Below are 12312 nucleotides of genomic sequence, written 5' to 3' on the forward strand. Positions count from 1 at the left end.
AACAAGTTCACTTTCCCTATGTGTAATTGCAAAAGACATGTGGTGGGCATTCAGACACCCAAGAACAAAATTGGACTTTGAAAATGGAAACCAAGCAGTGGTTACGTACTGGTTACTGCAGTCTGAACCAGAGGCTGACTCTCTCCGCTTGGATTCTGAGCATAGACACTAACCACATACTCCACTGTGGGCTGCAAGCCTTCAATAGTCATTTCTGTTTGATCTGCAAAGGGAGTGAAAAGCAAATGCAACATCCACATCATCCACTGTAAAGTCCTCCAAGTGGTGTCTAGAGTTTGGTAGTAAACATATGGTGGCCTAGAATTTTCATTTGCAGAATTGTAACAAAAATATGGAGAGTCAGACTTTGATCTCCTCTTGGACAAACCTGTTCATTGCTAATACAAATTACCATATGGGAGTGAAGTCACACTCAAGGATAAGTTCTAAAACTTAATATGATGTCCCCAACAATTAGTGATACTGCTCTCAGAAAAAATGAAAATTAACTTGACTTTAATAAATTGCCTTAAGATCCTAATTTCACAAGTATTCTATTTAAAAACAAAGATAACATAGCTAAAAGGATCTGAAAAAGTCATTTAGGGCATTTATCTCTTCTTAGTGTGAATGATAAACAAAATCAGAAGGGTGAATCTAATAATTTAAGATGTCCATATCACTAAATAGAACTATCCATGTAAAAACAGAAATGCACTTAAGACTTCTACTGTGAAAAGGGTTGATAATGATCTTGAGCCCTGAACTCACAAATGGAGACAATGATGACATAGGACAAAAAAATACATAGTACTCACAACAAGGTAGCCATTTATATAAAAAAGAATATTAGGTGGTCCTACCCCATCTGTCCTGTTGTATATGAGATGCAGTTTCTTTTTTTTTTTTTCCTGAGATGGAGTCTCTCACTCTGTCACCCAGGCTGGAGTGCAGTGGTGCTATCTTGGCTCACTGCAACCTCTGCCTCCAGGGTTCAAGCCATTCTCCTGCCTCAGCCTCCTGAGTAGCTGGGATTACAGGCACGAGCCACCATGCCCAGCTAATTTTTTTGTATTTTTTAGTAGAGATGGGGTTTCGCCATGTTGGCCAGGCTGGTCTCGAACTCCTGACCTCAAGTGATCTGCCCGCATCAGCCTCCCAAAGTGCTGGGATTATAGGAGTGAGCCACCGCACCTGGCCGAGATGCAGATGATTCTTACCTGGACCTGCAGTTTTAGTTTTTGTTGGTCCTGGTCCATTTTTGGGAGTGGTGGTTACTCTGTAACCAGTAACAGGGGAACTTGAAGGCAGCCACTTGACACTAATGCTGTTGTCCTGAACATCGGTCACTTGCATCTGGGATGGTTTGTCAATTTCTACAAATAAAAGCAGGGAGAAACCAGTGAAGCCCCCTTGGAGACAAGATTGGACAAGTCCTCCTCTCTAGGTCTGGTACATATTCAAATGATCTCTTACATGAGAAAGGTATTTCTTCTTGAAAGAATACGGAGAGAGCTTTTAGAGGGATGGGGCAGGCATCTCAATACTATTTCCTATTTTTGAGATGGCTGCTTCATTCACAAAGAAGCTACATTCCACAAGCAAGTGTCTGTCTTCCTACTTTATGAACTCATCCATTCTTTTCCAACAAATACTTATTGAACACTCTCTATGCCTGTCTTATTGCAGACATGCGGAATATATCAACAAAACTGACTGAACTTCCTGCCCTTGGGGTGCTTCCTTCTTTATCTGGCTCAAAACTCTGTTCGCTGCAGGCGCTAGCTGCAGGTTGTTGTCTCATTAAAAAGGAAAATCTATTCTACAATGAGAAAAATACCTTGGGAGAACATTGTAAAAAACTATCTGAATAAATAAGCTGGTGTCACCCCAGAGTAGAAGTTTGTACCTGTTCGGTAATTAATGGAAATTGGCTTGCTGCTCGCAGGGCTGTCTCCACGGCCAGTGACAGCATACACAGTGATGGTATAATCAACTCCAGGTTTAAGGCCACTGATGGTAGCTGTAGACTTGCTCCCAGGCACAGTGAACTCCTGGACAGGGCTATTTCCTCCTGTATGAAAAAGGGTTAGTTCAGAGCGTGAGGGGCTTAGAGCTACTTGGGTATTACTGATTAATTGAATTACCACATTTATAGCAGCATGTAAATCACATCTTCTTGCTTATTCCCTTTTAAAGAGCACTATCTTGAACAGAAAGGGGTATTTATGCATGTAGCAAACTTTGGTAAGTGTATAAACATTGAGAGAAAATTACAGTTAGCGCTATTTTAACATTTCAGCTTTAAAATGTCACTGAGTAGTAGAGTAGCATTAAAAGTGGGAGAAGGTAAGCCCTCAACCCAGGATTGCACACATTGTGTCCTTTTTAAAAATTTTACAGAATACATTCCTGTTAAATAAAATTTGGAAAATACAGAAAAGTAAAGAGAAGAAAAAATAAAAATCACTTATTTCCACCACTGATAATATGTTTGTGAATTTACAATGCTTTTATTTCCTCAGCTCTGCCGTTCCCCCTCTAGTTGTAGTATATAAACAACTTTTTATTTGGGTTTTAGAACAAATTATATCATCTATATCTTACATATTTTCTTGGAAAAAACAAGGGCTCCGTTGAATGGACTTGCCAAAGTTTCTTTAATTCTTTGTTCACTGTTGGGCTTTCAGGTTATCCACAACAGAATCTGATTTAATCAGAGTGTAAAATAGCATTTTACTGCTGTACCTGTTTCTCCATAAGTGATCCTGTAATATCTCACTGTGACAGCAGGAGCATCCCAGCTGATCAGTAGGCTGGTGGGGGTTGCAGCAACAACTTCCAGGTCCCTTGGAACATCAGAAACTAGAAAAAAAAAAAAAAGGGAAACTTTTCACATCCATAATTTTCAAACAATACTCAGATTTACTCTTTGTTCATTTTCCAGATAATTGTCTTAATGATTCCTTCATACAATAATGTAAATACTATGTGTAATTAGCAGAATTTAATATTATGATGAATTCAAGATAAGGGGTTACAGAGCCCATTCAAATTGTGATAAAATGATTATTTCGAATTTAGGGAAGAGTTTTTTTCCCTCAACATTTTATTTGGAAAAATTTCAAAACTACAGAAAAGTTAAAAAAAAAAAAAAAGTAATACAAGGCTGGGCGTGGTGGCTCATGCCTGTAATCCCAGCACTTTGGGAGGCCGAGGCGGGTGGATCATTTGAGGTGAGGAGTTCAAAACCAGCCTGGCCAACATGGTAAAATCCCATCTCCACTAAAAATACAAAAATTAGCTGGGCATGGTGGTGGGTGGGTGCCTGTAATCCCAGCTACTTGGGAGGCTGAGGCAGGAGAATTGCTCGAGCCTGGGAGGCAGAGGTTGCAGTGAGCCAAGATCCTGCCATTGCACTCCAGCCTGGGCGACAGAGCAAGACTCCATCTCAGGAAAAAAAAAAAAAGTAATACAGTGAACACCTATATACCCTTCCCTTAGGTATTTGTCTCTGGCTTGATGACTTGAGACTAAAATACAGATAACATGATGCTACCGTTCCCCTAAGTACTTCAGCCTCTGTCTGCTAAGAACAATGACACTATTACCCTAAAATTATATTTTTAAAGGTACTTGGAAACAGTGTTCAGTTTTCCACTTTTTTTTTTTTTTTTTTTTTTTTTTGAGACAGAGTCTTGCTCTGTCACCAGGCTGGAGTGCAGTGGCACAATCTCGGCTTACTGCAACCTCCGCCTCCTGGGTTCAAGCGATTCTCCTGCCTCAGCCTCCTGAGTAGCTGGGACTACAGATGCATGCCACCACGCCCAGCTAATTTTTGTATTTTTAGTAGAGACAAGGTTTTATCATGTTGGCCAGGATGGTCTCAATCTCTTGACCTCGTGATCTGCCTGCCTTGGCCTCCCAAAGTGCTGGGATTACAAGCGTGAGCCATTGCGCCTGGCCCCCTTTTTTTTTGAGATAGGGTCTTGCCCTGTCACCCAGGTTGGAGTGCAATGGCCCGATCTCAGCTCACTGCAACCTTCGCCTCCCAGGTTCAAAGATCTTCCTGCCTCAGCCTCCCAAGTAGCTGGGATTACAGGTGCATGCCACCACACCTTGCTAATTTTTATATATTTAGTAGAGCTGGGGTTTCACTATGTTGGCCAGGCTGGTCTTGAACTTCTGACCTCAAGTGATCTGCCCACTTCGGCCTCCCAAAGTGCTGAGATTACAGGCGTGAGCCACCCTGTCTGGCCAATTTTCTATATTTTCAATAAAACTTGTGTTATTAGAAATGCATAAATACCCAAATCAGGTGAGAAATTTCTTGAGAGGAAAAAAATTATCTTCTTTACTGCCACCACGCCTGGGCTTCTTTACCATATTCTAAGGAAGATGTTTCTCCACACATTCTCTCACTTCCCTCTCCATGTCCCATGACAACGAGATATATATATATATATATATATATATATATATATATATATATATTTTTTTTTTTTTTGAGAGCTGATGACAGACAACAGCAAGCTACTTTACAGAATGTATGTACCAACTGGGTAGGAAAGTCTTTTGAGTTTCTTTGCAGACCAGAAAACAAGTTACCTGTTGATTGTTGGCCAATCAATAAGGGACTTTCCTCTCTGCCATTAAGAGCAACGATGCTGACCACATACTCTGTGCCCGGAGTGAGGTTGGTGAGGGTGATGGAATTCCGAGAGGGGGGCACCCGATCTTCTCGAGGTCTCCCACTAAGGTGCTCGGGATGATGGCGGATCCTGTAACCAGTGATGGTGGCTCGAGGAGCAATCCAGTGCACAGTAAAAGAGTTGGCGGTAATATCAGAAAAGTCAATACCAGTTGGGGAATCAAGACCTGTTTTTCCCACCCAGGGGAGGAAGAGAAAAAAGAAGAAAAGACACCACCAGTTTAGGAAGTGACGAAGGTGTAGGGGAAATTAATGTTCATCCAACATTTTGTTCCTGTCTCATCAATACCATGATTTGCCATAAACCTCAGAGTAAGATGTACTGATTCTAAGCTACATATGAATTTTAAAATCTTAAATTGACTCACTTCAAAATAGCCAGCTCAAGCATTCATTTTTTTCTTTTGCTAAGTAATTCAAGCAAATTTTAGGGGTTATTACAGTAGGTTTCTGTGTCACATTTGGAGATAAGTGTTCAAGATCTTCTGAGAATTGACATTTTCAAATTCTTTAGTGTTCAAGTATTCTATGTTTCTATCCTGTAAGTGTATGCTTCCAAGTAAAGCAAGATCTGCCTACTCTTAAGGTAAATGTTTGACTCTCAGAGAAGCCTCCTAAGCTCAAGAGGAAATTTATATGTCAACGATTTGGTAATGATGCCAAACACAAAACTTTCTGAAACTAAAGACATTATCCCAGACAAATTACAATGCTGATAATTCCTCATGAATTGACAGTTTTGAAAAATGCATTTTGAAAAATGCACAAAAATTCAGAGTTTGTTGCAAATTCAAATCACTTAGTCTCTGGGACTTCCAGCCAATTTCTGTTTCAGTTACAGCATTTACTAGTTCTTTTCAATAAGAAACCAAACTAAGATATCATAAATCCTTTTTGGAAGCAAGTGGACTATAAATAAATTAATGAATACACTAAAGTGTACCTTTTTAAAGAAAAAATTAAAAGAAGCATTCATATTTAAGTACATAATATTTATGAGATTCAATTCAACTTCTAGTAAATGCATATTTTATTAAGTAAAAAAAATGTAAACTTGCTGGCTTAGTAAAGGAAGAAAAATAGATGATAATGAGTGTTGGGTCAGCCATTAGACAGAGCTGCCTAATGAAAAGGAATGTCTGCTAAATCTAAATAACAAAGATCTTCTTAGAAAATGTTTTTTAAAAGGACAGACAACAAATTTCTTAATTTGTTAGTGACTGAAAGTCTAGGTGATTGTTGAGTAAGGTATCTTTTAGTTTTTGAGACCAGCGATAAAATCATACCGTGATGACAAAGGTACACACACCACGACGACAAAAAATGGAGATGTATTTTTAGAAGTAGCATTTCATTTGTTATACAGAGTTGGTAGGCAAAAGCTACTGGATAGTCATACTGCCAACACCACTCACCTGTTTTCTGTCTTCCTCTAAGAGGTGTGCTCTCGTGTTGTTCATAGACACTGGAGACACTCACTACATATTCTGTACCAGGCAGGAGATCTGTAGGGGCAAATGGGGCTTATTTTAAAACTCTGCTCAAAAGCATGAGAAACTAAAGCATGCCCAGGACTATTTGAACTGATGAAATATCCAAATGTCCAGTCCTATAGCCTACTTACACCTAAGTGAACACTAAGGCGAAGTGCGAAGTGGTCAGTGAACAGACCTGGAGAAGGTCTGTAATTAGATGATAAGGAAGGGTCACCTTGCCCCATGGCCTCTCGAAGCCCTCCATTCCACCTGTGAGTGTGACTCAGCTGGATTTCGAGTGGGATGAAGTTGCTGCAACAGCTGGATATTTCTCGCATCCACCTGAGAGTGTGTCTCTGGAGGGCACATGATAATCCTTGCTGTGGTGCTGTGGATTGCCATTTATGCCTCACAACAACCCTGAGAGGTAGTTTGCTACTTTTAAAAGCAATTTCTTGCCATACAATGTACTGCATATATTTAAAGTGATTTGATGGGTTTTTACATATGTGTGACTTGGGAGACCATCACCGCATTCAAGAAATGAACAAACCTATCACCTCTAAAAATTTGATTTACTACAATTATCTCCATTTTGTAAATGAAAAAACAAAAAACAAAACAAAAAAAACTGAGGCACAGAGAAGTTATCTTCTTTAATTTACTTGCCCAGGATCATACAGGGATTGACCCAGGCCAGGACTAGTGGTCTCAGCAATTAACTTTTACTGGAAAAAAGCCACACTTAAAAGAGAAAGCAATCGGTTCTGCCATATTAAAATGAGAGCAGAATATTTTTTAAATATACATCCCTGAGTATCTTCTTCCTTTTTTTTTTTAAACGGGGTTTTACTCTGTTACCCAGGCCGGAGTGCAGTGGTGTGATCTTGGCTCACTGAAACCTCTGCCTCCTGGGTTCAAGTGATTCTCCTGCCTCAGACTCATGAGTAGCTGAGATTACAGGTGCCTGCCACCATGCCTGGCTATTTTTTGTATTTTTAATAGAGATGGGGCTTCACTGTGTTGGCCAGGCTTGGACTGGAAATCCTGAGCTTGTGATCTGCCCGCCTTGGCCTCTCAAAGTGCTGGGATTACAGGTGTGAGCCACCGTGCCCAGCTTCTTCTTCCATTCTGATACACAGTCGTGCACAGCTTAATGATGGAGATACATTTTGATAAGTGCGTGATTTGGTGATTTTATTGTGTAAGCATCATAGAGTGTACCTACACAAACCTAGATGGGCTTGTAATCCCAGCACTTTGGGAGGCCGAGGAGGGTGGATCACTTGAGGTCAGGAGTTTGAAACCAGCCTGGCCAACATGGTGAAACCACCCCCTCTACTAAAAATACAAAAAAATTAGCCAGGCGTGGTGGCTCACGCCTGTAATCCCGGCTACTCGGGAGGCTGAGGCAGGAGAATCACTTGAGCCTTGGAGGTGGAGGTTGCAGTGAGCCCAGATCGTGCCACTGCACTCCATCCTGGGCAACAGAGGAAGACTCCATCTCAAAAACAAAACAAAACAAAACACAAAACAAAAAACCTAGATGGTAGAGCCTATGACACACCTAAGCTATAAGCTATATGGTCTAGCCTATTGCTCCTAGGCTATGAGCCTGTGCAGCATGTTACGGTACTGAACACTAGAGGCAACTGTAATATATGGTAAATATTTGTATATCTAAAAGATAGAGAGAGTAAGGTTTCTAAATCTGGAACTCCTACTCACTAAACCCTCATTCCCCTGCACACCATTTGCCCTTCAGCGTTTCTGTAAAGCCGCCTGCAAAGTTTGGAAAAGTGCCAGACTGGAGGACCAGATGCTTGGATTCCATTTCCACCATACTAGCTGGCCAGTGGCAATTTACTTAACCGCTGGGGACCTCAACAGTTTCATGTTTATTAGTTAATTTTTTTGAGACAGGGTCTCACTCTGTCACCCAGGTTGGAGTGCAGTGGCATGATCATGGCTTGCTGCAGCCTCAACCTCCCCAGGCTCAGGTGATTCTTCTACCTCAACTTCCTACATAGCTGAGACCACAGGTGTGTGCCACCATACCCGGCTAATTTTTGTATTTTTTGTAAAGACTTGGTCTCACTGTGTTGCCCAGGCTGCTCTCGAACTCCTGGGCTCAAGCAATTGGCCCACCTCAGCCTCCCAAAGTGCTAGGATTATACAGGCGAGAGCCACTGCACTGGCTTGCTTCATCTTTAAAAGAGGATAATAATGACTTTGCTAGGAGAGACAGAGGCTACCTTGAGGTCATTTGTAGCATTAGGATTATAATAAGGTTTTAGAACACATGATTAATATGTGACAGGTCTATGGCTAAGGGACAGACATTGTGATGCAGGGGCTTGTATACTGGGTGATACTGTAATTAGTGATTCCAGGGTGCTCTAGAACAGAAGCAATAGCCCTGGAGTGGTGGATATGCCAATATAAAGATATTCTTGCCCTCAGCCACAAAGTAAGAAACCAAGATTATGGTCACGCTGAGCTGCTCTTCTTTGTGTTTCATTATCTAAATTATGTTTGAAAGGTAGATGTTTTCAGACTAATACTTGGTAATGTACCTAAATGTAAGCTATTTTTCCCTCATGTAGAATCTTTTGCTGTTATGTATTTGACTATTACAGTGAAAATAATAAAAAGCACTGTTTATGTGAAACACAGCACCATCTTGCAGCCTACTGTTTCATTCTTTAACAAAAGATGTCTATTCTATAATGGTTGGGACTAGAAAGAGACAATTTCCATAAATTGTTGTTGTTTATTTAATGTCAGGTTTTTTTCTAAGCTCTCAGTCTTCTGAGAAATCCTTCTAACAGATTCTTTTTGAAGTACAAATTAAACTTCTGAATCTCTTCACAACAACATTCTAATCTAGACCAAACAATCAGTCACTTTTCTAAGTATTCAAATCCTAAATCAATCAACTGCTGACACTTTTTTTATAAAAATGAGAATAAAGCACATATGGTGACACTATTTTCAGTTCTCATTTTTTTCTCTAAAGATTTAGATTTAGTCATGTAATTTCTCTTGATATTCACTTATTTTTACATGCTTATTTGGAAGCAGAATTTGTTTGAAGTCATGGAACTTTCCTGCAGGTGTTTTTCCACTACGATTTTTTAAAAGCTGTAGATATCAAAAGTATATTAAGATAGCAACAAACATTACATCTTTCAAAATTAATGGAGCTGTGCATTGAATTTGGAGTTTAGTTTGTAGCTTGGTTGCAGCTCTCTTCCTCTTAGCTTCTCCTACTTGAGAACTTAGAATTCATTTGCTATGCTCTGGGTTAATATTTATGGAATAGATACATTCAACTGCTTACTTGTTAAGACCACTGCATTGTCTGAAGGAGAAATTGACAACTCTGCAACATCTTCCTCATTTTTCACAGGTGAGTAACGCACCAGGAAGTTGGTCAAATCAATGGATGGGGGTGGAGCCCAGGTGACACGCATGGTGTCTGGACCAATGTTGGTGAATCGCAGGTCAGTGGGAGGAGGAACAGCTGGTTTCGAACAAGAGGGAAGACTCAGTTAATGTAATTTTAAAATTAAAGCTAACGAAGTAGCTGGAAAGGTAAAACCAATATTTCATGCATAAAGGAAACAGAATCATAATCATGCAAACAGTCTAATCTAAATCTATTTTAAGTTATAGTGTACTACTGTTAAAAATAAAACACTACACACAGTACTGTTAGGCCCCCTTTAACCTTTTTGCCATCATCGATATATTTAAAAAAATTTTTAATCTACTTTCAAATATGTTGACTTTATGTACATTATTAATACCACTGCAGATTATTTTATCCCAGGCCGAAGAGGCTTAAGTTGCCACACAGCAAAGAGAAACATAGCAGTACTTTACAAAGAAATACATGCACACAGACAAAAAGACAAGAGGGTCCTAAACTTCCCCCCATGTGAGATATCTAGAGCTACAGTTCCATTCAGTGAATTCTACTTACAAGTGAAAATGTTCATGCAAATTGGTTCTCAGCATGTTTCTTTTCCCATGCACAGCAGAGAACCTTTAAAATGTTGCATGCTTGTCCCCAGACTGTGGTTAAAGAGGTGTTTCTTTACCTAGTGACAACAACAAAACCTAGAATGCTCCCACGTTTACTTTTCTCCTACCTCAAAACAATGCCCATCCACTCTACTCTAAATTTTGATGGGTTTTTAGCTACAAAGAAGGAGCATGGTAGAGTTTATCAAACGGTAGAAGGAAGAGCATGATAGTACATTTTGGGGACATATTTCTTATAATTAACTGACACTTATACAATTTGGTATTCATGTTTGGTATTTAAGAAGAAAAATTCTAGGTCTCCAAATTGAATGAACATTTGCTATTTTATATTTAACAGAGCAGACATCTGTATTTCTCTAGCTTTATATATACTTGTGGTTTAAATGAGAGTGTACTAAAGAATACTTGCATATGTTTTTCTCCAATCAGTTTAGCAGATGCATTTGATTCCTTATCCCCCCAATCCACCCTGTCTTAATCTTTGGCCAATTGCTGACTTCCCCTTTGAAACATCCATATTTAACCAGAGTAACTGGTGGCAGCATGCAACACCATCTATGTCTCAAACACAGAAGTTTTCAAAATTCACCCGTTTGTTGTGTCAGTGTAGTAGGGGCACTCTCGCCGCCATTAATGAGAGTGATAACGCTGATATCATAGTCAATGCCCGGCTCCAGCCCTGTGACTGTGTAGTATCCTACTGAGGAGTCCACAAAATCTTCAAAAATAGGGATACCTTCTCCTGCCGCAACTACTGTGATGCGGTACCCAATAATGGTGGAAGAGTTTAGCGGGGTCCACCTCAGGCCGATGCTTGAATCGGTTATATCAACAAAGCTTAGGTCAGTGAGTTGGGGCACCTCTATTGAGTTACAAAGCAAAGAGGGGGGCAAAAGGAAAATAGAGGCAAAAAAAGAGGAAAAAATAAAGCAGTGTATATCAGGTTACCAGTAGTAAAATTGATGGAATGTTAAAGCAATGATGGTAATATGCAATCTGTTTTAAATTCTCTGAAAAGACTTCCTAAGTATTATGAACAGTTTGCTTCCCTAGAAGAATAAACAGGAATATTCTTTTAGGGGTTTTTTTTTTTTTTTTTTTTTTGCATTTTGAAAACATCCTTAAAGGGTACAATTTGAACTGTTCAGATTCCTAAAAATCATATGCCTGTTTAGGATGTCAAAACCATACTTAGAGCCTAGACATAATATCTGAAGTAAGTATCAGCAATGCTTTTAATAATTCCAAAACTGTTTTAGTAGAAAATAAGCTTGCGTGAAGAAGGTTAAAAAATAATAATAATAAATGGGTGATAAATTGATTTTTTTTCTCCCATACAAAACTCATGACAACACCATGGCCATAACGCTAATGCATTATGAATGTATGGTGTGAAATGTGCCATTCAAAAGCACATTCAGGCTGAGGAAAGACAGGCCTAAGGTCAAGGCCATTGCCATTTTAGTTCATTCATAATCAAAACATGTAATTAGCGTTAGTAAAAGCATTCTACTGAAGAGTCCAAAGGGGGACACGATCTGTCCAGTGCTTTCATTCTGTTATAACCCAATGGACAAACAAGCCTATCCTTAGACAGGCCTTTGCAATGTTGTCTTTCAAGCCACAAGAAAGAACACCCTGAAGGTGTGGCTTTTACTTCTTTTTTTTTATAATCCAGTTTTCAAAAAGAAGGATTTGAAACTGCAAGATGAAAAACTGGATGTGTCAATCAAATGCTGTTTCAGTGCTCACATACGGGGACAAAACTATTTTATAGGCAGCTGTTGGAAATTGATATGGACTGTAAAATCAGGCAGAAATGTACTGATGGGATGCATTTACCATATTACTTTGAGCCTATCAATACTGATTACAGACACGTGACAGTGTTTTAGTCATACTTCCATGTGAGCGGACAATACAGAGTTAAAGCCATGGCTGCCACTCCATTACATACTCGCTGCAACACACAGCATCCCAGTGAAGCACAGACAGTAAAGCAGTGTTAACAGCAAGCATTTGTCCAAATTGCTGCTTTGACTTCTTGATTTTGGAGAGTGCAGCTGGGAGATC

At 39.6% G+C, this 12312-nt stretch overlaps 1 protein-coding gene across 20 annotated transcripts in view; it reads right to left on the bottom strand.

Moving 5' to 3' along the window:
* The window catches only part of FN1 (fibronectin 1), a 75590-nt gene that overhangs the window by 21254 nt on the left and 42024 nt on the right, over window positions 1–12312 (bottom strand). For 10 of the 20 annotated variants that reach the window (XM_054477455.2, XM_054477450.2, XM_054477457.2 and 7 more), the window contains exons 25-32: window positions 10829–11101; window positions 9530–9712; window positions 6127–6216; window positions 4609–4878; window positions 2749–2865; window positions 1910–2074; window positions 1221–1376; window positions 110–223 (exon numbers count right to left, since the gene is read on the bottom strand). In XM_054477455.2, coding sequence (XP_054333430.1) covers window positions 110–223; window positions 1221–1376; window positions 1910–2074; window positions 2749–2865; window positions 4609–4878; window positions 6127–6216; window positions 9530–9712; window positions 10829–11101 — 1368 coding nt within the window. The remainder of the gene's footprint in view (window positions 1–109; window positions 224–1220; window positions 1377–1909; window positions 2075–2748; window positions 2866–4608; window positions 4879–6126; window positions 6217–9529; window positions 9713–10828; window positions 11102–12312) is intronic. The other 10 variants (XM_054477449.2, XM_054477447.2, XM_054477448.2 and 7 more) reach the window with 1 other exon arrangement.

Source organism: Pongo pygmaeus, chromosome 11 (genome assembly GCF_028885625.2).
Source record: "Pongo pygmaeus isolate AG05252 chromosome 11, NHGRI_mPonPyg2-v2.0_pri, whole genome shotgun sequence".
In the NCBI taxonomy this organism is placed as follows: Eukaryota; Metazoa; Chordata; class Mammalia; order Primates; family Hominidae; genus Pongo; species Pongo pygmaeus.